Here is a 27,091-nt window from a genome sequence, read left to right as displayed (position 1 = left end):
GTTTACGCAAACCACTACAAAAATTCAGTGCCAGGGTAGGATTATCACTCTCAATTTTCTAGTTTTAAAGGTTTGTGACCAATTCTGTAAGTCATTCTGCCTTGCACGCTGAGGCCATGTCTTCATTCCAAAACCACAGGTAGTGATAGCACAGTTTCATACCTTTTAACTCCCCGTGGCCAAGGCGGCCGAGCCGCCCAATTACAACTCTCCAAGGCAGTGATGTCATCTGTACAATACCAACGCACCATTCCCATAGCTTCTGCAGACCAATTTTACGTGCAGACAACTTGCTCCTCCTTGACCTGGAGGTTAAGGATTAAAAAAAAAAAAAAAAAAAAAGAGTAGAATCAAGGACAATATTCTGATTTCTAGTCTACATAATTATTTCACTGCTTACCCTATATAGGAGTTCTTGCTGTTCTGTGGAGTGCCTAACTTACCTTTTACTAACAAGAAGCAGAGAAAGTATGTGTCTGCTTTCAGTACTACTATTGCAGTGACATGCGAGAGGTGTCAATATGCTGAGCAATGTACCAGTTGTTCTTGAAGGTAAGATTTGTAGGTAGCATTTGTAAAACAAGTGTAACACAGTAACTTTTTTCCTCTGCAGTTTGTAAATTACATAAGGGCCAACTGAAATGTTATCACTGTCAGATTATCATAATCCCACCAGCAGGAAATATTATTACAAGGGATGTGCAAGAAACTAATGACAGTGAGGGATGACAACTATATGCCTAGATATAACGTAAAAAATAAAGATTTCTACCTGTTTGGTAAATCAATATTAACTATGCAGGTTTCCAACAATTCACCATGAAGGTCAGTGCAGGATGCCAGAAGCCAACGCTGATCGTGAGACAAACAATATCCAACGAAAAGCACATTGTATTTCTGACTGGCCTCTCCAAATGTTTCTCCCAGTTCTGTCTGTTTGTCTTTGATGGGCGCCAGTATGAAAGGAGGAGAGTATAGCTGGATTGGGCTGGGCCTCTGCAATAAAGTCAACAGAATCATCATCAGATATATCAAAAACTATTTAATGCAAGAAACACACAAACACAGATTGGCAGTGAGTACAGAATAATGCGCGTTTGAAACAGTAAATAAATTAAAAATTCGAGGCATTCATAGTCAAGAGTTACTGGGAAAAGGGTGGTTACAGACAATTTATTTCTGCTAGTTAAAACTCATGCACTTCAAACCTTATCTAAAGATTTCTTTTTATATACAGGGAAACTAAGGTATGAAAACAGTCTGTGGAAAGGGTGATACCAATCTCTGAAACAGTCAGGAGTGTAAACCTGTTATTCTGTATATCCTTTTGCTAAAATTGATGGCGTTTGCTCACTGCCGTCCATTCACATACTACCTACAGAACAACGGACAGCACGATCTGATGTGAGGTACCAAGGACTCGGGTAGAGCTTAAACTTCACGTATGGTTTTCTATCTAGGCATTAGGTGTAACATACTTTCATGAAGTCAGGCATGATGTCAGAAATTCCTTATAGCTCACAGTTTATTTCAGAAATACTTTGGTTTTCAAGTCAGAACTGAACATCGGCTGAACTCAATGATCTTAAGGGTCTTTTCCAACCTAAATTATTCTATGGTTCTATAATTCATCAGATCTGCTGTACATGTGATAGTGCTTCTCTAAGAAACAAACTACCCCTCACCCCTCAGAAAAACAACCTGTAAAAGGTTATAAGAAATCAAGGCTATTCAACACCATTTAACGATAAGCAGAAGCAAATTAGTATTGTAAATAATACATGTGCAGTCCTCCTGCAGAGTCTGACAGTAATACGCTATTAAATCCATCCGTTATTTAAAAAAACAAACAAACAAACAAAAACCCAAAACCAACCAAACAAAAAAACCCAAAGAGTCATAAAATCACAGGAGGCTGAGACTGGAAGGGACCTCTGATCATCTAGTCCAATGCTCCTGCTCAAAGCATGGGCCATTAGAACAGGTTGCGCAGGACTCTGAATATCTCCATCACTGGACATACAGATATTGGATGCCATCTCCAGTGACAGAGATGTTCAGCCTGCCCGGGCAAGTAGTTCCAGTGTTCAGTCACTCCTACAGGAAAAAAGTTTTCTTGTGGTTTTTTTTTTGTTTAAACAGAATTTCTTGTATTTCAGTTTGTGCCCACAGCCTCTCATCCCATCACTGGATACCACCAAGAAGAGTCTGGCTCCATCTTTTTTACTCCCTCCCATCAGGTATTTATGCACATTTATCAGAGCCCTCCTGGCCAGACAACTGCGGCTCTCTCGGCGGCGCCTCAGTTCTTGTCAGATGCTCTCGTCCCTTAATTACCTGTGTGGCCCTTTGCTGGCTTTGCTCCGGTATGCCTGTGGCTCTTGCACCGAGGAGCCCAGAACCAGACACAGGACATGCCAGGTGAAGCCTCACCAGTGCTGAGGAGAGGAGAATAATCACCTCCCTTGCTCTGCTGTCAGCACCCTTCCTAATGCAGCCCTGTCTGCTGTTGGCTTTCTTTGCTGCAAGGGCACACTGCTGGCTCACATTCGTCTTGTCCAACAGGACCTCCAGGTCTTCTGCTGCAAAGCTGCTTTCCAGATGGTCAGCCCCAAACCCATCTTTGCTTTATAACTCCTCTCTGAAGAAAAGACGTTATGGGCCTGACCACACATGCTCAATAATTTAGAAATGGTCAGGATATTATCTTAATTTTTCAGGCAAAGTTTGGAAGTCTGCAGTGCAGAATGATAGCAAACTTGTGTAAGATGGAAAAAGCAGACATCTGATTAATTAAGTGTGCTAAATGCAAGCTGCTCATGAAAACGTTTGCCCCTTTTTTGGTGTCTTTTGTATCTTCAGGAAATCAAACATGAAATGCAAAGTGCAAGTTAATCAGCTTAGAGGAAAAGTAAGTTACGGTGTTTTCTTAGAGACATTTAAGGGGTATCATATTTCTGCTTATATCACTTTCTAGAAGTATACCACCCTGGCAACAGTGCAGGAACATTAATTAAAGGGAGGGAGATGCTTGCAGGGGTCTTGCAAGTTTATTGCTCTTTCCTTACACCTAAATAGCTTGAAGTATGACTGTTGTAACTTGCTGCAAAATCCATCCTGCTGAACAGATACCTTTTTGAGGGAAGCATGAGGGGTGAATGTGAAGAGGAGATGCCTGGGGTGATACTGCTTTTAGAAATTTTCAGTGAGAGCTTATGGTTTTACGTGAGTAATGAAATGTGCTGATAGGTTGGTTTTACGATGATTTTGAAACTAGGTTTTTAAACCCTAACAAGCATGTCTTTATCCCAAGGTAAGTGTTTTAAGTGTTTAGTTGGTCCATTAAATCTAAATAAAACAGTCATCGTTATCTTTCAAAGAATGAAAAACATTCATGGGAAATAGGATGGTTTATTCTTCTTTTGAAATCCCTGAAATTCCAGAAACAGGGCTTGAATATTTACAGTTTAAAAAACAGATGAAAGATAAGCCCACTGAAATAGGGGGATTTCTCCATTACCTCAGGGAATTAATATAATATCTATAATTAGGCACAGGAACTTATTTCATATATATGCATTTATATATGTATATAAATAACAGTTGGACATCAACACTTTCTTGTAGGAGTACCATAGACTAAAACTACAAAATGTCTCAGAATTCTAAGTAACAGCATACATTTCCTTTTCTTTCACACTGAACTTTAACCTTTTACTTTATGGCTCAAACCCAGAAGCTTAAAATGCTTTGAAAGCAAGTAGTCTGACATTTTTCTTGCTATTTTCTACTTAGTATTAGCTTACCTTTCCCTTTATATTGTCATTGTCTTCTATACCTTGAAAAAATACTCCTAAAAGTATTTTCTCTACTCTTTTTTTTTTTGATATTTGAGAAAAATGGCTACAGTTTATTAGCAGGCTTTCATTTTCTTGACACCAATACTAACCTCAGGATTTCTGAGGGTCATCTCAATGCTGGCAGCTGGCCCAAAGCCTGTGAGAGACTTGATGTGAATCTGTGTGGGCAACGGCCTCCTGCATTGGCAGTACACTGAAAATGCCAAAGACTTCAAGTGCTGAATGTAGAAAACCTGTTCATCCTTCATTGTCTGCAGCATGTACTGGCAAGGCACAATCTATATAATTCATATAAACAATAAAACATGATGGAAAGTCTTCAAAGAGCTGTTCATTAATATCAAACCAGATTCACACATTCATTAGTCATTTAACAACCATGACACTTTGTACGTGGTATTCAAATATTTGCATTACAGTATCTGTAGCTTCCCATCAGGGCTAATGCCCTTTTGCATGAAGAGCTGCAACGCTCAGCAACTATATTCCCTGACACAAAACTGCTGTTTCCATTTTAATGATATATTTAAGGTTGCAAAATCGCTCAGAAAGCTAAGACTCCTCCTGTCCAATATAACGGAAGAGTCTTCTTATAGGGCAATAACTGAATAGTACTATAATACAGCTATAACAGCTGACAAACACAGCTTACGAGAAACTCTAACTGAATTTTGCCTTCTGTGGTATCAACATCATTGAATGAGAAACCCAACCAACTACACAAAAAGAACAGATTATTTTCCCCAGTCAAGTCTTATTTTTCTGAAGTCCACTTTCTCATTCATACTGCAATGTGGGAAGGGCACGTAATTAATTATGTGTATAACATTTATCAAAGTGTACCACAAGTAGTAGCTACTAGTGGCTTTTAAAAGCAATACCCTAAAACTTGGGAGGAGTTTTACTTTTAGTTTTTTTAATCCTCAGTCCAAAACCAAACACCCATATTCAAACACCTCTATTTTTTTAAAAACTGTTTTTCTGATCAACATTTTCATTTGCAGATAGTCTTTACAATATAATCTCGGTATTCTGAACTTTGTGTTTAGGCAGGTTTGGTTCCACAGTTTGCGGTTAGAATTAGTATTTGTTTGCTGTCCATGTGGGAATCAGCACTAAGGTGTCGTTCTTAATGAGGACTGTAGAGAGCAGAATTAAGATTCTATTATAATGATTTATGTGGTTGTTTATCCTTTTCTATTTAGTAAACAGTGGAGGCTCAGCAATCTTATGCTGCTGTTCAGTTTTATTTGTTTCAGAAAGTAGTGTGAAGCAAGATACTTGAATTTGCATGTTCAACCAGCAAGAAACAGAACTGCAGTAAGATTTGCCTGTGAGGTTTGAGTTTGGTGGTTAAGGCCCATCTGCACAACGAGAACAGGAAGGAGAAATGGCTTCAGAAGTAAACAAAGCATAACAAAAATAATCTTTTCAGTTCAAATTCTTTTAAAAATCAGAATTAAATCCCTGTAAACTCATTTTTTTTAATGTACTGTTGAGAAATACAATGTCCTACACATGGCTGTGGAAACACCTTTTCTTTTGAACAGTGAGATCTCTGGAGCAGAAACTGTCAATACTAAATATTTATGTTGTCGCTAACACCATGAGATGCAAGCAGATTTTTTTAACAAATACTTTCAGTGGTAACAAAACTTAAGTGTCACAAAACTTTTAACTACTCTATGGTTCTTGCTTGAACCATTGGAACTTTAGTAGCATATTCTACTCACTAAATGCGACTGCGTGTTTTTAAAAGACAACTTCTTTACCCAAGAATTTCAGGAGCTGGGTTTTTTCATTGTGTATGTGAATTGTAATAAATCTGTAAACATTTGGGTTTGATTTATTTTGAAATAACTGTATATTTGTGTATACTATGGTACAGCTGTGAAAATACTATGCTGGTAATTATATCCTGTTACCTTTACTTAGAGAAAATTGTCTACTATTTTTACTTAAACTGGCAAAATGCCACATATTTTGAGAAACAAATGGTAAGTGCCCAGAAAATAAACAGTACTTACAAAGAGTTGGTAAGCCCATTACTTGTCTTTACAGACTAAGATACAATTTCAATATACAGTTTACATGTTCTTCTATTTCAGACATTGCGATATCAGTGGCTATTTTATTTTTAGTATCTTCAGGTCTGAATCAATTAAATTGCCTGCAGCCTACCACAATACGAAGCTGTGAATCTGATTTTCGGTTCATCCCCAAGCCTAAAATATTTTGGTGACAGTTTGCCCCATCATTTCGGGGAATTATGAGGTCAAGGTTACCAAAAATTACAAATGTTTTCCGTGCCCACTTTGAGACGCTATAACTACTTCTAATTCTTTTTTTATCATTCAAATTAAAATACTTTTAAGCCAAGTTGAGCATACATGAATAAGGTATACAGAAATCATTCACATGCTGCTTCTTGCATGTGTTTCACACGTATATGCATTGCCTGTAATCTCTCCCCCCCATTTATTTAGACTGAGCCACTGTGAAAGAGGAGGCATGGCAAAATGCAGGCAGCCTGGGCAATAGGCCAAGCTCTGCTTCTGACTACACAAATTCAACTCTTAAGTAATTCCATAGTAAGTAACTACTATTATATGCCAAGTTACATGGTAAATTATTTTTAAGAAGCAGATAGTAACAATACAATAGTTAAATACAATAAATTATGCATTAAATGTCTGGTTTCACATACTTCTTTTGGATTAAACAGTACAAATCAAGAGAATATAAAAGGCAAACAACTCAACATGCAAAGTAATCAAAGGAGCAACTGGACATTTCTGACAATGGCAAGCCAAGTTGCAACTTAAATAATTGAAATCCCTCTTCAGGAAGCATCTAGCATATGTGACTGCTAGAACCATGCAACAGATTTGATGCAAGGATACTGTGGCTGCCTTGAATTCATTTCCTCATCAAAACAAAAGCAAGTGTTTTTTAATATATAGCCCTGTACTGTCAACAAAATAATTTGTAAATGTCACCTAAATTTTATGTATCATCTTCCATCTTGTACCTTTTAGTATAGCATACGTATCAAAAGTATGCTGTGATAGAATGACTCTCCAGTGTGAAGATACAGAGGGAGACAGAATTACCTGGAGAATGAAAGAATTCCTCATATTCTCAGGCAAGTTATCCAACATTTCTGTGTAGCATCTCATCAAACTTAACAGCCAAAAGTTGGTTGAGGCAGATTCTTCATCTGCAGTGTAGGTAAAAGGATCCACCATGTAGATGACAACTGCTGGAGGATAGGCATTGCTGTCCGCCGACTCTGGTTCAGTGGGAATCCCTATTCTCTCCCTCTCTGCAATACTAGAGATAAACATGTTGTTAAATTCAAAGGCAGGTAACAATTGTTAATCACTGGTTTTCTGTAAAGGTGTGCAAGGCTGAAGCAGAGGAGGAAAAAGGGGAGTACTAAGTGATTCTTATGTTCAGAAGCAAAACTAAAAAACATGACAACAGTGATTGAGGAGAGATGAGTTTTTACTCACAGCAGTTCTTAATCCAAAATACCTGTTATTAATTATGCATTAAAGATACTTACCATAAAGTCTAACATAATCTCATTTAATGCAATCAGAATAGATTACACCTGAAGAATATGGAGGAAAAGTCGACTGATACTAGCTCTGTGAGTTTTCTTTTTATGTTTGTGCATGCCTGGTTTTTGGTCCTGTTCAGGGTTTTCTTTTGGGAGAGCTGGGAGGGAAGGGGGAGAGAAGGAATTGAGACCTGAGGAGAAGTGCCAAGGTAATATTCACAGAGACTGAAGTCCTCCGTTTAGTTACAGAAAAGGTTCCACTGGTAACGGAAGGAGCAACTGAACAGTTTTTCCTTGGTAAAACACTCCGCCATGCCTCAACCATGAATGGGAGGCTCAACATCTGTAAGTGATAAAAAGCAGCTCAGACTTACTTGGTCAGAAACCATGCTGCAGTTGATAAAATGGTATTTTGCATAGATCCAGTGAACAGATGTCTTAAGGATAATCCGAACTACAACAGGATGTGGGCTTTCGCTTAAGATACAGGAACTCCATAACATATATCATGACTATTAGTAATATGCATTATTATGAGAGTAATGAAAAACATGTTCACTCAGGAAGTTACTTACATAAGATGTTAAAAAACTTTTTTCTAATTTTTAGGTTTGATGGATGACTATTTATAACAAAGTCTTTAAAAAAGTTGTGCTGCTAAAATTTATTTTAAAGTAACACTAATATAATCCTTTTTCCTGACCTCACAGTATACCTGCTTGCAAAACAATACTTGCAACGCAAGAAAATTAGGAAGAAATCCCTGGATTGCATTTTGTATCTGTTAACATTACGGGCATGATGGAGTTGCCCACATTAAGAAGCATTCAGTGCCACATGAGATATCCCGCAGTACCTGACACATGTGAGACCAAGCTAGCAGATACGGCACAGAACCTATGAGACACCTTTTGTTCTTCTTGTACTACACATGCAGGCCAGGTGGGGTATGCTGAGGCATCCCAAACAGCACTACAACGCCCATGTCCATGCAGTGGAATCAAGCTTTGTTTCTTGTAACAAAAAAGGGGAGGTTTGTTTTCTCCAGCTCCCCTTTATCAGTAACTACTATGAACAAATAAAAATGGGCCCTGCTCCATTTACAATTGGTCAGTAGTACTGCGCATGTCAGAGGGTCCTCTCCTTCCAAGGATTTACACAAGGCTTAAAGCTTATGAGTTGTATGAAAGCAGGAGAACAGTGGATTTAATTAGAAGTACTTGGAGTCATTTGGGCACTTAAGTAACTTACCCCTCCTGTCCTTCCTGTTGCTGTTGTGGTAAGTTTTGACCTGATTCTGTGTCTCCTCCAGGACCTGTGCTTCCTTGCGAGCGGTCTGCTGTGTTTCCGCCACTGCTGGTGTTTTGCCCTGAACCAACGTTCCCACTAAACCCTGGAGTAGAGGCAGTGGTCATCTGGTTAACGCCGGGTGTTGCAGAAGATCCCGACAGCTGTGGCACAGAGGATCCAGAGGACGAACTACCTCCTGCTGGAAGGCTAGTGGTCCCACCGCTGGGTGTGGAGTTAAAAGAATTGCCTGTTGGTGGTGCCCCGGCAGCTGAAAGACATGTTGAATTTGAGGGCACGGGTCCAGTGTTCCCAGGTACTGTTTGTGTCTGGCTTGCTGGCGCTGGGGTTTGGTACTTAGGTGGTAGCAATAGGCTGCTGTCAAGCTGTAGAGTGGCTAAGTAAGGTGCTGAAATAGCATATAAAGAGGAAAGGAGATTAATGACAGTCTGTTAGATCAAAGTGAGCTGCATTAACCATAAAGTCATACAATATTTTCTGTGCTTTTAGAATATTCTAAGAGTATACAAATGCTATGTGAATATAATCTCCATTATAAATACTTACTTTGGAATCCATTCTTCAGGGTTTCAGTTCTAACTGATATGAATCAAATGTCTTTAAAAACAGGACTGACTTTGTGGAGCTTTGTGAATTGAAGTTGGTACTGACGTGTCATTATCTCTGGCTAGATTATGTTGCGATAACAGCTTTATATAGCGTTCAGCTTTGCAATCTATTACAAGTTATCTTTGTCAGACTGAAAATCTAAAAGTCCTTTTTACCTGAGCTACAATAATGGCAAACTTTAATATAGTTATTTCTGCTCCTCAGTATCAGAAAAAGAGACATCACAGTGATTATTTTTAAGTAATAAATGAATAAAAAATAAGTAAATGGATATTTATTATTTATCTACTCTCAGAGGTGGTAAATCACCAGCAGGAGAAGTTTCCAACGCTGCCCCTGCCAGATGCCCCAGGTGTGAAGTGAACAGCCAATTCCTCAACTGGTTGTGCACATCCTATGTATTTCTGCATGTAAGCCCGGGGTATTTATGTTAAGTAGTGTTGTAATAATTCCTCCCTCCCAGTTACGTGGTAAATTAAAACTAAAAGTAGACTGAATGAGGCAACAGGGTCATTTGAGATGGATCGGTCCTAGCCTGTTCTGCCAAACTTTCCTCAAAGGATGGGGTGAGCATTCAACAGTCGTGGAACTGCCCAGCTAAGACTGATATGTTTGCTTAAACTTTTTTCCGAAACAGATCACCAGTCCTCAAAGTAAGCAGACTTAAGAATTGTCACACCTTTTTCAGAGCAAAGGGCGTAAGCACTTTTCAAGAAACCACTTAAAAGTTCCTGGCTATTTTTAAACAAAAAAACAGTTTGCACATGTTAGCTTAAGCATGAAACATTTATGTGGCTGGTGTTCCATGATCCCTGCCTGTTTTGCTGACCAGCACTGTCTCAGCAAATGTATTTCCAGTGATATTTTGGATGGGTCTGCATCTTGTGCTAAGATCCCATTTCTCAGTCATATACACAATAAATATTATGTTGCCTCTGGATCCATTCTAGAATGGAACAACCATGTCTCTCCCCAGATGAAATCTGAGACCAGTGTTAGATGAGTCCAGGGACTCATCCAGGCTCAGCCAGGACCAGTCTTCTGATAGTACTCCAGCAAACGTTATAGCCTTCCATATTCTCAGATTCTACACTCCGATTCTACACTCCTTCATGAAACAAGCACACCTGACATTATGTTATAAAAGAACAAATATGGCAGGTTCCCACAACAAACAAACAAAAAAGACTAATCTTTTCAAATGTGTCACTGTTTCAGGATGGAAATAAGCCTACATGAGGTCCAGAGGAGACCGTGCCCTGCAGGGTAATGTGGTTCCAAGTATCCACACCCAGTAGATTGAGGCCCCAGTCATCAAGGATACTTGATACTCTTTTTCACCTGTGTTACCTCATTCTTCCTTTGCAGAGTTTTAGGGAACTCACCTCTTACATAAATAAATGTTACGCTTGAAGAAGCATGCACATCATTCTGTCACACTGGCGTGATGATGCATATCAGTAGCATATAAACCAGATCAATTTATATGTTCAGTCTTGTATGGAACACCTTTGAGACATACAGACATCTTATATCAAACTGACTTTTCTAAAAAGATAAGAATTGGCTTTTGAATCTCCGACATGATCACCAGACTGATAAACAACAACAAAACTTTCTAAAGTAGGCAAATTTAACATGGAAAGATTAAGAAGTTAAGAGAAAGCCTCATAATACCTTTTTTATTTTTAAACAGATCATAATCCACACCTTAAGAAAAAGCCCTCCGTTTCCACCTATTGCAAATAACCTCGAAAATACCTACAGAAAATGAAACAGCCTTGCTAGCGCCATGGTAGACTTACCTAGGTGATGCCGACAAACTTGCGCGTAAAGTTTGAGTCTGGAATGATTGTCGCACTCCTCAGTGCCCCAAGGCTGGTTAAACCATTCGCTCACGAGCTCATCCGTTAGCTTCTGTGCCACAGTCTTTCCCACCCGCATGATCCCATCACGTAACACTTTGCAGATTGGTTTGTGCTGGCCAAGTCTACACATCTGGTGAGAAAAGAAGAAATGCTTGTAACTAGATGCCAAGCGCTTGAATAAGTTATGCAGACTGGTTTGTAGCATAAACCCTTTATTACCAGCGCACATCTGATGGCTTCTTAATAAATATAAAAACAAAAGGCAACATTTACCTGTTGACTTGAATTGCACTTACAGCAAAACTAAGGTTACAAAGTAATCTTACATATTCAGTAGTACACAATGTGCATGCTAAAAAAAGGAAATGGTTTTATCTCCAACCTAGCAATTACAAGAAAGCAACTGTTTCTTTAACCTACTCCTTGCTCTTTAGGTTTGGTTGGGCCATCATGCATTAGGTTGCAACTGTATTAATACTAGTGTTATATCCTCTGTAAAATAAGAGAATGTATACTGGAAAGAGCAGATGGCAACAAATACCCCGAAAGCACAGAGAATTACAGTGTAACTCAATTAGATAGCATTCTTGGACTCTGAAAGTGCAGAAAGTCCTCAAAATGAAAGATACCCTTATTCAAATAATTGTTACTTTAAAAAACATGGATTTCTCCCAATGAACATGCAGTAGAGCAGAAGTGACACTTGAGAAGAAATAATTCAGTGTGGTTCCTCTTTCCAACCTCGTATACAGCACTCAAGTCCCTGAAGAAAGTTTTGGCTCCATCGAGCAAGGCCTCATTTTCTGGACACACCACGATATAGGCGACATCCCGATGGCCCCCATATGGGTCTAGCAACAGCCTCTCCCAGAATGGCAAGGAGAATGGAGAGATTGTCAGGAAGTCCTTGTCATAACCCACTAGTAAAGTCGGGATCGGAAGAGGCTCAGGAGATTCCTCAGAGCCTTCAAAGAGAAACAGAGAAAGAAAAAATGTTAAAATAACTGGTTTAACTGTAGTGGGTTCTCTGATGTACCAGGAAGCGGGTTCTTTTACAGGAATATTGGAAATAACTAATCCCTTGCCATGCTGAGTTTCCTAGAAGTTTGACCATAGTGTGGAAACATATGCGGAGGCTGTATCATGCCTGATAAACCATGTTCTCCCACAGTCTTGTTCCTTAGAAAAAAATATTTAATAAAGGAGAAGAAAGATTTATATTGTACTTAAGAAATGTCATAAAATCAAAGTTCAGTCAGCCAAAGTAGAGGAAGCCGATCCAAGCACCATTTAAACTTTCCTAGAAAGTTGCAATAAAACATCTTTCAGTATACTGTAAATACATGTACTGCCCTTCGCGAGGCTTAATCTCGTGGTTTTACTTTGTCATAACCATAACCACATCTCACGAATTCCTATTCAACCAAAAGTAATAACATGAATTACATAACATGAATAACATAAAATCTGATTTTACAGTTCTTCATCTACCTCCACTTGGTTGTGCAAAATTATGAAGTAAAATGGTTAGGCAAACTTATTGCCAGGTATATAATACTAAGCAAAGTTATCATAATTCTAAAAATTGCCTCCTGCTCCTCTCCACAGGAAGTGCTCCAGAGCACTTGCTGTCACAGCGGAGAGGATTACCATCCAATTTAACATGGTATCTCCCAGACACTGTGCTCATTAGATATGGTTGAGAATTTCAAGCGAAAATATACCCAGTAGTTTCTGCAGAATATAGTACAACTTTATTAAAAAGTCAACATTCAGTAAAAATTACTGAATCTATATCAAAGGCTCTGCTACTTACTAATATGATAATTTGGGTTTTATTCACTGGTAACAATTGGCAAATCCTAACTCTTAAAGTTACAAATGCTGGAAAAATTATTAGATTAGAAGTACTCCTCGTGAAGCACAATAGCTTTAGACAGGAACTGTAGTTACCACAAGTTGTCCTAGCCCCAAAGGAAAGCAGCAATATATTAAATACCAACAGAGAGAAAATAAAGCAAAGCACGATGGAACTGTAGAGAAAAAACTCAGCAAGACTACATCGGTTAAGACTGAAATAAATTGCAGGCGAGAAATACACATTTAAATGTCAGTCATTATTTTGCAAATGTGCATATACAAAATCTATTTTGTAATTTGTATTTTCCAGAAGCGTCACTTATAACCAGGAGATACTTAAACTGAAACTTCTTATTAAGACTATGGGAAACGTTAGAACAAGCAAACCTCTTCATGGAGAAAGCATACCCACTTTTTGTATATTTGTATAGCTCAGAAAGCCCCTCTTCCCCATTATGATTTGGTACAATTTTAACAGCTTCCTCTCTTCATGTTATTTATATACCAGCTAGCTTCAGTACGAGCCAAAATACAGATTCAGACAGGGAGTTTGATCCTCACCCAGCATTCTGTAAATATTAATTTGCATTCTGTAAATTTTTGCATTCTGTAAATATTAATCAATCTGGAAGGGTAAAACCTCCACTAATGTATCCAAGCATGTGCTTCAAATGCCTTTTAAGGCATTGGGGGGGAAAAAAAAAAAAAGCTATCTGAAGAGCCCATTTGTTCCAACGTATTTCCAGAAGAAAGTGCACATTTTTAGAAAGTTTTCTAGCAATGCTTTAATTTTAATTGTTGGCATATAACTCAGTGTATGTACCATAGGTTCCCCGTCCTGCCATCTTATGGAATTGCTGCCACGTGAGTGGTCCCTGCACGTGCTGGATGTTCTCCCAGGTCCTTCCTGTTCGCTTCTTCTGGATAGCATCCTGGAGAAAGGGCTGTAGCGACAGCAGCATGCGCACCACATCCTGGGAGGAGAGCATGCTGATATCCAATACTGCAAACGACAAAGGAGCATCAATCATTTTCAGTGAGGAACAGGAAGAATTATTTTGAGATGGCAACATTTTTTGGTTTATCGTTCCTTTGCATTGCTCTTCACAATGCCCATTACATTTGTACAACTCTAATTAGTTTAATGGCATTCAATGTGGTACTTTATGCAAGCATTACTGCAATAAAGCTGTCATCATAGTTCTTTTCACATACCTTTCAATGTTACTGATGTCCAGCTCAGTTCATGAGAAGTCAGAGCATCTTCAGCATATAAACAGGTAATATTTGATTATAAAATCACTTTTTTTTTCTTGGTGACACTTTCATATAGAGCACAATTCTTTTCTGCTGACTGCTTATACCCTTCTCCAAAAAAAAGGGGCCATAATTCTGCCCTCCCCTCAATACTTGAATTTGTTTTGCACCTCTGCTTCAGATTTGTGAACTTCCACAGATTCTTACACAATTTAGACCACAAAGTCTACAGACAACTGGATTATCGTTACTTTATATGTAATTTATAAAGCTTTCAGAAATCTACTTTATTTCTAAATATTTTTATGCATACCATTCCCCACATAAAGATTAAGTGGCTCACGCTTGGCAAATTTCAAACAAATTTATAGAGGTCACAAAAAAATTCAAAGAAAAAAAAAAAACTGTTCTGACCCGTACCATTGCTGTGAGGCCAAGAATGTACAGTGGCACTTCTTACTAGGGCTTCATCCACTTTTCCACCAGTGGGGTTGTCCACATACTGCCTGCCTTGCTCAAGGGCATTGAAGCATTCTATCCAGGAGTCGTTACTGTCTGCCTGCAGTCTGTCGTAACTCCAGTTCATACACGGGAGCGTCTGACGATTATTGGAGGACATATAATCCAAGCAGCTCAGAGATGTGAAAGGCTGTGTGTGCTGATTCTGGAGGAGGAGGAGGAGGCTCATTGGAGGTTCCTGGGTCCTTCTAGCTCCCTCTCCCATCTGAGAGATCAAGTTGCTTTGACATATCATCAGTCGTCTTTCTGCAGCTTGGCCAATGTCTGAGGTCTTGCCAAAAATATCCAGCTCATCCTCAATGAAGAGCCCAGAGTTGTAACCTAATTTGCGGTTCATAATAGCACTAAAGCCACAGGTGCAACGGTACTGATCCTCGTTAGATGAATCTGGGATGTATAATCCAACATCTGCACCTTTAATATTCATATTACAGGCGCATATACAACAACTATCAAAGTTACGGTCTTTGAAGATGTTCAACACAGAGTCAGAAAGAATTAAGGTGACGTACAGGCTGTGGGCTTCCGGGATTGGCTGGACAGTGGCTGGCTCCACAGAATTAAGCGGTCGTGTTGTAGAAGGGGTAGAAGCAGGTGAACCTTGATCTGTGCTGTCGTATTTTACAGATCCTTGACCGCTCGCAGTACCCCCACCTCTAGGAGTCCTTGGGGTCCTGGGAGTGCGTGGGGTAGGGACAGAGAAGCGGGGAGTTGCTGGTGACGGCAGAACTCCTGCTCCACTGTTGCTGGCTGGAGCAGTACTATTTAGCGTCACTGGTGTATTCATCTGAGGAGTGTTCATCTGAAGATAGTCTTGGTCGGCCAAACTCCCAACACTAGGCACATTACTACAAGAAATATATGAAAAAACAGAGTCAAATGCCATCACAAACCAGTTGGTTGTGAAGACTGATTTTGTCAAAACTTGTTTTTAAAATCAAGGAGATGGTGAAAACTGAAAGGATTCATCGTAACTGCAGTAAAGAAAGAATACCTTCAGACATTCTGCTCATAACCTTTTACTCATGTCTCTCAACTAAAATCGTAATTCTCATCATGAACACCATTGCTTCTTATCAGTATAATAAAAAGGTATCATCTCAGGCACTTATAGCCCTCTTAAAGATTATCCCCATGGCCTAAAACTCAAATGCTCTTGAGAAGAATCTCTAGATAAATTATCAAGCTAAGATTTTAGGATATTTGTAACTCCTTCAGGGAAAAGAGAAAGAACTGTAGTTGTTGTTTTAAACACAATTATCTGTAAAGAGATATACATTCGTGGAAATGAAGAAAATATTTCAGAGGCATAGAAATCTTTCTTTATTTTAGAAATGTTCACTTTAAATAGCTGTCAGAAGTCATGCATGTGGCACATATATGATATTGCCTCATGGCGGTATGCAATCGATAACAATATTTGAGATACTATAAATGCAAATACCCATTTAGGATTACAGAGTCTACAGCATAGTATGACACATTCCATTACAAACTCTTAGTCCACTAAAGCTAAGAATCATATTTTTGGGTCATCTTCCTGTCATAACTGGTTTTTATTACTCTGTTTTTGTCATTTTCTGCCAAATTTAAGTGACCAAAGAAAAATTTGTACATTCCCGTGAATGACTCACTGTATCAAGAAACAGGTAATGTGGGGCCAATCAAAAGAATAAGATCTTAACTTTTCTCTGTCCAAGTTGCTAATAAGCTGCTCATTTTTCTTGAAATGTGTTCATTACATATTAGGACAAGGAAAAAGTGTAAGAACTTAATGACTCTTGATAAAGGAGGGGAAAGTTTTTTTCATGTTTGTCTGTTCTTACCATGTATTTTGTGTATTATTTAAAAGGAGTACTATTTTAATGCTTACATATCATTAGTGACTTGAAAAGGAAACTAATGAAGACCTTGTTCCTTAGAATAATTTTATTACCTTGAACTGATGTATGGCCAACTTAAAGCAAGCGAGGAAAAAAGAACGAACCAAGGTTTGAGGGAGTTCTGAACGTGAAGCATACTGAATGCCTCAGACTAATAAGAAAAGGTGACCTAGAAACCTTGATTGGCAATCACCACTCTGTTGGAAGCCTGCAGTAATATTCTTCACTCTAATTGGATTATACTGAAAATGAAAGGGTTTTTTTCCCCAACAAATACCTGAAACTAATAACCAGCTCAGGCCTGGTGAATCAGTAACTATCATGAAAAAAACTGAGAATTAAATTGCTCCCTAGGCACTATCAAGGGTTTACAATTTCTTTTTTGCAATTCTTTTGAGAACACTGAAGGATTCTTTGTAGCTGGAAAAGGACTGATTTAAAGGATTTACAGACTGATTTAAAGATACAGCCTACCTCCTCTAGAAATGAAGGCAGTGCAGCAGGAGGCCTTTGTACTATTATTATGCCTTTTAAGAGGTTTTATGAATTTAATGGTGCAAATTCTTGATAGCTTTCAAAATCTCCAGCAATGAATTTCTTCCATAAACATTGCTAATTTCTGAGAACTGAGTAAGGAATACAAGTTTTTCAATTTAATAGCAGTCTTTGCTTATAGGTCACAGCACGCTCGTACTCAAGAGAGACTTGGCATCTTTTCTATTACTGTTTAGAAAGGGGAGCGTAGCATACATCTGACCACCAGCACCTGTCTGATTAGCAGCTCCATATGTGACCCATTCAGTTTAAATCACAAGAACTCAGAAGAGCTAACATGAGAACATGCAGAATAGAGCTGTCACAGGCCTACTCAAAATTTTAAAAGCCCTCAGAAGGCAAACCGGTATGATCAGGACCAGATATCATCAGACTGAAGCTGATACTGAATACAGACGTCCAAACAAGAGGGGCACCTAACCGTAGGCTAGAGAACTGGGCACCGAAGTGGGAGGACAGAGACGTGAGAGGCTAAGTGCATTAATTTTATTCCCTAACACTTCCGTTTTATGTTGAATTACAGTATTTTCCTCGATCAGAAACTGCAATTAATTCGAGTACCACATGTTCCTGTTCTTTTAAAAGCACTAAGAGTGTAGTGGGCACATTCTGTAACAACACCAATTTCCAAAAGCTGTTTTGAATTCAAATGTTCCTACTACCAGAACTTTTTTGATCTGAGACAATGACAAATTGAAAAGGTTTACAATACATTTGCAGGATATTTTATGTTTCTGGTGCATAGTAAAGCACTGTTAATATATGCAACATTTTAATTAATGAGCCATTTTAGGTATGGGCATGACAAACTAATTTCCTACAAGACTGTACTTACTTGTAGCCATCTCTAATGAAAGTGGCTGCAGGCGGCAAAGGAAGTTGTTCAATTTTAGGAGGAACAGCCCAAGAAGGCCTGAAAATGCAGGCATCTGGTATCTTCAGAGGTAGGAGGCACTGACTTGGCAGTATCTTCAGCGGAGCAAATACAGAGGAGCCCACAAAAGGTTGAAATGATGGAACTTTGTGCACGTACGAAAAATCCTGTAACATCGAAGTGACATTGTTTACAACAATATGGTAAGGTTGTTCTTTATATTTAGATATTTCTTTTAAATTAAAAACTATTGTACTGTTTGAACCCTCTACAGCTGCATTTTTTCCAAAATTAAGTATATTTATTCATTCTACAAAACATCCAAGAGCAGTTCCTTCAAGGAAACTCAGCTGAGGCTCCTTGTTACACTGAGATGCTATACAACTTTAATGTCAGTAGATTTCCCAATTAGATTAGACTCATTTAAGACAAGCTATGCCTGAAAAGTGAGTAGTGTACTATGAAATTTTCATACTACCTAACTGTAAGCACTTAATTTAGGCACTTAAAAGATTGATCTTTGCAAGACTTCTACACTGACAAAGGAGACAGAGGCAGAGTCACGGTATGAAGAAACCTTAGGTGCCTTAAGTCAGCCTCCCTGAATAGCCCCCATGCTGGGGATTAATATAATCCAAATAACAGTGGACACTTCACATATTCCAAATATTAAATATAAATGTAGTATTAAATATAAATGTACAAACAATCTAGTAAACATAATATTAAATATAAATTAAGTCCAGTCAAACTGGACTTTCATTGACTATCATGTTTGTTGGCAGAGAATGATGACAAGAACTTCAGCCAGAGTTTCTAGAGCTATTCCAAGTTTCTTTCAGAAGAAAAAAGCTAGCTCTTTTGAGGCACTACTGCAAAGTAAAAATCATTATTAAAATAGTAACAGTAGTCTCTCCCAGAATTTCAGTATTTAACATCTCATTAGATTTTTTAATTTTTTCCCTTGCATCTTGTAAAGCATTGAGAGATGAGAAATGCGTGGATTACTATCTTCAGCTGCTGAATACTCAGTGCAAGAAATCTACTTACATGTTCCCAAAATGATTAGCAATGGGTTTAGGTGCTTGTTTCCCCCACTGGTGTATATGAGCAGGTGTGACACACTTAAAAGCAAGTAAACTGTGCCGCTGGAAATGTTATCAGGCAGAATTAAAATATGTATTTTAATACTCCTAAAATGGTTGTGAGGGAGATTAAAATATCTTCAGTATCAATGACGCCCTAAAATCTGTTCCCACTCAAAAACTTTCAGCTCAACAAATTCCAATACAGATGTTCTTTCCAGGCCCAAATTATCCTAGTCTTAAGCAAATAGTTTACTCCACGAACAGAAGAAAAAAAACAGCAGGGTCTGTGACAAGGCAAAGTCTTACAAACCTTATAAAAAACTTCCTTCAAACTTCTATAATGGTATAAAAATTGGTAGATACACAGACTATACAAGGCAAATGGACAGCTGTACTTCAGCAAAGCCTCTAAGAAGATGCCTTTTCTCATCATGCCTTCAAGTTAAGAAGTTAGGATAGAAGGAAGAAGAGATCTTGCAATAACAAAGCAGACTTGCTACACATGCCTAGCTTTCCAGGCGGTTAACTGCCTTCACGAGGGGCACACCGATAACTAACTCCCTTACACTTTTGCAAAGTCTCTGTCTCAAGTGAATTGTTTGGAACAGCTCTCAATCAGCTCAGCCCCTTCACAGGTGTCAGCTTAATTTGAAGCCCTGTGAGCTGGTAACTCCTGGGTCTGACTAGACACACCGTAGCATCATATGGAGACATAACCCCTGAACGCAACAGCCTGCCTTACTTCCTCCCAGGGACGGGGACTTCCTCCTGTCCCAGGGACAAACCTGCATGCTCTTATGGAGAAAGTCACCCTGTGGCTTGCCTGTGCCTTACTTTCAGTCTGCCTAGGGTATACTATTACTGCCATGCTGAAAAATTTACTAATTCATAGCTGACTGAATAATTTATACTGAAATAAATTTATATATCAGTATTCTCATATTGATATATAGCCACTTCTTGTCCATGCAACTGCAAGTGCTGTATCTTTCCGTGTATAGCTCTCAGCAATGCAGATGCCTAAAAATAAGCCTTCAGTTAATTCCAACATTCACAGGAGCACAAAATGAGAGGGAAGGAGGTGGTGTTCGGGAGAGAAATGGCTGCTGCAATAGAAGGAACAGGCTGTGGCAGATTAGGGAGTGGGCCTGAAGGAGAAGAATTAGGCTATAAAATCAAGGGTTGGGGACTACCAGGAAGACAGAGTTATAGTGTGTATCTCCTTTTTTATTACCTGCGTACAAATGAGCTTGCTGCAGAATAAGGTGATGTGTATTTCTACACGGAAATGTGCATTTTTAAATGAAAAAACCCCTCAGGTTATATGCATGGAAATATGATAACGGTAACTTCTGACAAAAGTGAACAAAAATTGCCCCAGAAAGTTAAGTAATGCAGAATACACACAAGCAGGCAGAATGATTTTATCCTACCTCTTAACCTGTGCTAAAGATGGAACAATGGAATACAAATCAATGTACACTAGGTGCTTATGTTAAGTCCTTTTATGTGATGCTATGGAAAAATGGATACATCTTGATATGTAAAGTCGGGGAGGTGAGTGCTAGTACCCCGCAGCAGAGTCCCCATTTAAAAATAGTTCTTTACTCAGATACACTATAGGACTCAATATAGGAGGAACTATGTGACATTACCTGACCTGTGTTATACAGAAAGTCAGATAAGAATGGTCCCATCTGGCCTTAAAACTTGGGAAGTAACATCAGCTGAAGAAGAAACAGAGCAAGTTCAACCCCTGGGCTTTCTCAGATTTTCAACCCTAACCAAAAAAGGCAACATTTCAGAGAGAAAAAGGCAGCCTTTCTACATGCATGATTTTATCCTAGCTGCATCCCCAGAGACTGGCAGCAAGGAGTGGCTATACATAAAAGGTGCTACAGAAAAATTATCTGAAGAAATAAATCATTTAACAGCTACTTAGTCACAAGTATGATGTTTTTTCATATATGTACATTCTTTCTGTTAGGCATAGGGCTCATTTCACATACAATATTGTTTGTTTCCTCAGAACACCCAAAACCACCACAAACATAAGGTTACGAGAAGAAAAATACCTATAGTTAAAATCAGGGAAACAATTAAAAAGCTCTTTTACTAGAGAAGAATTTGTTTCCAGCTTAGACTGATATGTACTTTATATGGATCCAGTTCACATTTGCTAAAGTAGTCTGCTACACACACTACAATACATGTGACTTGTTTATAAAAGTCAAAACATACATAGGTGAGATTATAAAAATACCGCATCTTTGGCATGTTACCTTAATTTCTTCAGGTTTAGGGCTACCTAATCCATCTTCCACCTCCATTTTAAACTCAGCAAGCTGTGTTGGAACCATGTTGACCATAGGACTTTCCATCATTCCCAAGGTAGTCACAGTCTCTGAACTTATTCCGTCTTTATAACTCATTACCGGGGAGAAGGCAGGGTGTTGTTCTAAAGAAGGTGGTGTTGGGAACATCCTTTGGAGATCTGCCACAGCTAAATATGATGAAATAACGCACTGTTAATCATTAAAATACAAATTCTCAAGGAAATCCAATAAAACAGAAGAGACTGACTCAATAGCTCTTATTTCAGCAGTTAAAACCTAGCAAAGATTCTACAGACTTACTGGAGTTCTGACACCAGTATAAATCTAGATGAAAAGTTAACTCCTAGGGATAAATTCAAAACATTCCTAGGGATACTTTGCAACCTTATTGTTCAGCAGGAACAACAAACTGGTAGATAGACAAATTCTATGTACAATTTTAACAGAAACAAAAAAATATTTCATAACAGATTAGTGGACATTAATGCAAAGTTAACCCCAGCAACTGTTACTAAGGAGGTACAGAGTAGTTTCGTCCCTTTTTTAGAGCTGATACCGAGCCCTAAAACGGGAGGCTTTTGGAATTAGCGTGCACTTAGCTGCATTTTTCCACTGACATACAGTCATTGTAGTCTCATTTGGTCCATAGCGACATAACGCCTGAAGATAAGACAGGCTACTGTCGCTAACACAAACACAGGCAATTTTGCTTAAGAATGAGACTGTCAGGCATCCAAAAGTGACAAGTGTCAGAGGAAGCCACAAAATTATAATTTCGCACCACAAGACATTAAGCCAGGAAAACCCTTAAATTACTGCTCAGTAAATGAACGTAATCATCCATCATATATTTTTCTTCTTTAAGCAAAACAAACAAAAAACCCCAACAGAAATGCTTTATAAAGTGTAATGCAATCAAACAAAAATGAGAATAAAGTCTTCTATTTTCTCCCCAGATACATTATTTTTCCTTCCAGCTACCAGCTTCCATATTTATTTTGCTTAAAATTCAGAATATATGCTATCTTCTCCTGATTTGTATTAGGACAGATATTCTCTGGACATTACCATCACTCTGGTGAAGTCACTGTTAAAATACTCAAATTAGAGAAGGGTAAATTCCCACAGGTGTCTCTTCTTAAATACTTTTCCTGACAGACTAAATGCCCAATTCCATTTCCATTCCTATACATACATCCAACCCAAGTTGATAGGACACAAGGACATACTTGTAATTCAATAGCTTTTGCAGCCTAAAGATTATGGAAAATTCATAAATAAATACAGATGGATTTCTGACTGGTAAACACTGTTGTGGAAATCCAAACTGGTGAAACACAGAACTCCTCTCAAGAACTAATTGAAAAAGACAGAAATAAGTGATGGAATTAAAATTATATATAGTATACGAATACATACACTAACAGTATACTTTTGTAGTGTGTTGTGTATGTAGTGCAGTCCTGCAGCCTCAAGATGTGTCTCCACTCTGCCTTAAGAGAGCCAAAACCTGCCTTTCATTCTTTTGTGCACAGAGATGAGACAGCCACTCTATTTAATTCTTTAGACAAAGTGAAACAACTCAAATAGGTGAAGTCCTCTCAAAATGGAGTTCTGTTGGTAATCACACTCAAATCACACCAAAGTCTTTCACAACCTGGAGTAGTAGAGTAAATAATGGGCTATGAATTACTCCCACTCAGTTCTTTTTTTTTTTTTCCTTTCTCAGTCTTTGAATTTAAAAGACCTTAGTCTTGTCCTGATATAGGATAAATTAATGCTGAAAACAGGTTCAGTAGAATGGAAAAAACTATTTTCCATCCAATGCTAGTATGAAATATAATCTTCAGGATGCCAGCTGGATTAGCTACTGCCTCTGTTTTTCAAGAAAGAGAAGCGTGCTTTAGAAATTGGAGAAAGGGGGACAGGAAGGAAGGTTAAAATGAAATGTGGTCAGTAGGACTTCATTATGATGTACAAGGCATTTCAGTTCCCTGCAGATACTGTTATGCCTCGACAGCTGGTGCCAAGGGGACAGCTACAAAACAGAAGTGGAGTGTATCTTTTTAACTTATTTCATACAGCTCTATAGTATATCATTTTCTCACACTCAAGCTCACTCCAGTTAGCAAAATTCTGCAGTGCAGATTCATAAAAAAGTTTAATTACAAAAAATCCCCCAACCCTACAGCAACAGGCTAACTATCATTATTCATTTTCATGTGTGTCATGCTTGAAAAAGCTTTGCATATTTTAAAAAGCTATGGATCAGCTAAACCTGTCAAAATCCAATCTCTGTATACTTCAGACTTCTACATTTGAGTAAATCAGCACAGCTTTTATGGGTCCATAAAACTCTGACTCATCTCCTTCAGACTGTTTTTTTTCTTCTCCTCAATTTGTTCTCATTACCAGCTAAAGTTAATGAGAAGGCATTAAAGAATGATTTGCAGGGAGATTTGATTTCTGCTTATAGCGGCCACAAAAATCAAACCTTCTTCCTCTTCACCACTAAGTAATTTGTAATTCATAATTTGACTGGTTAGTATTCTACCAAAAATTCTCACCTTCCTCTTCTCACACATACATATACACATACATATACACATTTCTCTTTCATCTCAAGAGAAATGCCACCTATATAAATAAAATCATAGAATCATAGAATCATTTAGGTTGGAAAAGACCTTTAAGAACATTGAGTCCAACCATTAACCTAGCGCTGCCAAGTCCACCACTAAACCATGTCCCTAAGTACCACAACTATATGGCTTTTAAATACCTCCAGGGTTGGAGACTCAACCACTTCCCTGGGCAGCCTGTTCCAGTGCTTGACAACTCTTTCGGTGAAGAAATTTGTCCTAATATCCAATCTAAACCTCCCCTGGTGCAGCTTGAGGCCACTTCCTCTCCTCCTATCACTTGTTACTTGGGAGAAGAGACCGACACCCACCTTGCCACAACCTCCTTTCAGGTGCAAGGAATGCAAGAAAGCCCATTATAACTCAGAGTGTAAAATTTATCATTCCCAATAGCTGTTGGCACAGTCCTTACAAAAAAGCCCTGTTGTTTTAATCTGCGTTTCATACATTTCTAGCATACTAAATTTAATTTCTAAGTTTCCTGCACTCCTATAGCCTTCCTTGTACATGTATAGTGCCTGCACTAGCATCACTTCTATCATAACCATCTGTAAAAGGTCTACAATGTGTCTTCAGTTAGAATGTAGTTCTTCGATTTTAATCATGCACTTCCACATCTAGATTAAACCCTGAAGGTGATTTTAGCCTGAATTTGTGGAATGCTGAATGCAATTTTCTTCCAAGACAGGTTGCACCGTAAGGGCCAATTGGTAAGTCACAGCTTTAAATTCTTTGAATTCTTTAAAAAGAAGAATGATTTATACTTAAAGAGGGATATGGTAATGGTGTAAGTGACTAACTGAGATTTAATACTGAATTGAGAATAGAGGGGATAGATTCTCAATGAATACTTGTAACAAATCCCTCCCATACTTCCAATCTAAGACAATAACGTCAAAAGAAGAGCATCTCAAATCTCAGGAGGCACATTAAAAATATATGTCTATATTACCATTCACTGTTTTCATTAAAACCTGCTTATCCTCTTTTAATATTGACATCTGGTAATTATAGAACAAAATAAGCACACTCCCTCTTAGTGCTGAAAAAGTGACATTATAAGCCTCCTACAAAAAGGCAGTATGGTAGCTATAAGGAGATTTTAACTGTCAACAAAGTGGTAATCAATTGTTGCTACTTACTTGGTGGGTAAGGTACTGCTGTTCTACCATCCTTCCCTACAGGGCGTTCCTCAGATCCTACTGTGGGCATTTTTGATGACCGAAGAGCTGGTGATACAGCCTAAAAGCAGAATAATCACATACCATATTAAAAAATATACAAAATATTAGAATTCATAAGCTACTAAGAATTCTGAAAACTCTCTGCATGAGATTTCACAAGAAAGAAAAAAGTGTACTTTTCTACTCTCCCATCCACTCCCCCCACAGAGTCTGGATTCCTTTTTCCTCTCTTTCAACACCAAAACAAAACAAACCAAAGTCTCTGAAATATTTGACTGTCTATACCTGCCCCCCCCGCCCCCCCTTCCATATAGATACATACATATAAGCGTATGTATCTATATACACACAAATTATATTGAAAATGTTATCACAAACACTGAGCTTGAAAATAATGTGACTACTCTACTTGCTTCCATGTTTGGACTACTCTAAGATAATAATGAGAATACGACACTGAGAGCAAGAATGCCATAAACAGACCACCACAGGGGACAGCTCAACACATGCAAGTTTTAAGACAGGAAGAACATTAGGTCTGTCCAGGCTAACTTCACAGAAAAAAGTAATTTTTTATTTTGACAGAATGGTCCTCTAGTAGATTTGCATATTGACTGTGACATCTTAAGTGCAGTTTGTGTGGAACCACAGAACAGGGAGAAGTGGTAAATTGGTGTACTTGAAAAGTGCTGCCAAGAACCAGACATTAGACTTTTAAACGTTATTATCTACTATCAGTCAGTTTAGTATCACCTTCTGTATCATTACAGCTATATTAGATTAAGCTTAAAAATAGTAATTATTCAAATCTTTGCCTTTCCATGGGTCTTGATTTTTTTCCTGGTAATTGATGTAAATCTGCTTTTCCTTTTGTATTTCCTAATACTCAGCAACTATTCCTCTTTGTACTGAAATAAAATGCTTGTAGGAATAAAAAGAAACATGCTTCAGAGAATTACTGAAATTCAGTAAGGTTGAATTTATTTTTCTTTGGGCAGCTTCTCAGACAAGGCAAAAGAACAAATCACCAGTTAATGAAACTAGGATCTTTTCCGTAAGTCTCAAACAAACACAAAATACTGACAAAAGCTAAAGGACATGAAACTAGATGTAATGCATTTATAAAGCAACTACATCGCTTTACCTGTGGAAGTATTCTTATAGCCTGTCTATGCAATGACTGAGTCAGGAAGTTAGTTGTATATAGGTTCCCCTCATGACTGAAAAACTGTCAGACAACACAAGCTTTGATGTTACCTAAGTGATCTCCTAACATTCCTGAATTATACTCAGTGATGATTTCTCTCTTCGATAGATCTCCTGAAAGGATACCTCTCTTTGCTAGCAATTCTTCCTAGTTAAAATCCAAGCCTGCCTACCTGGAAACTCTCTCCTATCTATTAGGGATAATAATTCCCCACTAGGATTCCATCCTCCTCCTCCTTTTCTTTGGCTAAGGTTTAAGTCTACAGAATATTCAGTCCTACAAAGACTTACACCAAGCTCATCTTCATCTGAATTATCAAAGATATTATCTAGATCATGAAGCGATGGAGCCAGATCCGTCACCTGTGTGAGGCTACCAGAGCCTACTCGCCCTGCAGCATTGTCTTGCCGGGTATCTATCAAAAAGAAAGGGAAAAACACATGAAAAATGGGAGCAAAATTAAGAAACACAAAATT

General features: G+C 38.3%; 1 protein-coding gene across 2 annotated transcripts in view; it reads right to left on the bottom strand.

Annotated features, from left to right (window-relative positions):
* The window catches only part of MED13L (mediator complex subunit 13L), a 209,956-nt gene that overhangs the window by 15,054 nt on the left and 167,811 nt on the right, over positions 1–27,091 (bottom strand). The window contains exons 13-25 of one of the 2 annotated variants that reach the window (XM_072879742.1): positions 26,906–27,030; positions 25,367–25,466; positions 21,529–21,749; positions 18,120–18,325; positions 14,748–15,694; positions 13,894–14,073; positions 11,952–12,175; positions 11,148–11,340; positions 8,677–9,121; positions 6,974–7,193; positions 3,950–4,138; positions 773–996; positions 163–305 (exon numbers count right to left, since the gene is read on the bottom strand). In XM_072879742.1, the coding sequence (XP_072735843.1) occupies positions 163–305; positions 773–996; positions 3,950–4,138; positions 6,974–7,193; positions 8,677–9,121; positions 11,148–11,340; positions 11,952–12,175; positions 13,894–14,073; positions 14,748–15,694; positions 18,120–18,325; positions 21,529–21,749; positions 25,367–25,466; positions 26,906–27,030 (3,417 nt within the window). The remainder of the gene's footprint in view (positions 1–162; positions 306–772; positions 997–3,949; positions 4,139–6,973; positions 7,194–8,676; positions 9,122–11,147; positions 11,341–11,951; positions 12,176–13,893; positions 14,074–14,747; positions 15,695–18,119; positions 18,326–21,528; positions 21,750–25,366; positions 25,467–26,905; positions 27,031–27,091) is intronic. The other variant, XM_072879743.1, reaches the window with a different exon arrangement.

The sequence above is a fragment of the Ciconia boyciana genome, chromosome 15, assembly GCF_034638445.1.
Source record: "Ciconia boyciana chromosome 15, ASM3463844v1, whole genome shotgun sequence".
NCBI classification, from domain to species: domain Eukaryota; kingdom Metazoa; phylum Chordata; class Aves; order Ciconiiformes; family Ciconiidae; genus Ciconia; species Ciconia boyciana.
This window is presented reverse-complemented; position numbering and strand designations above follow the sequence as displayed.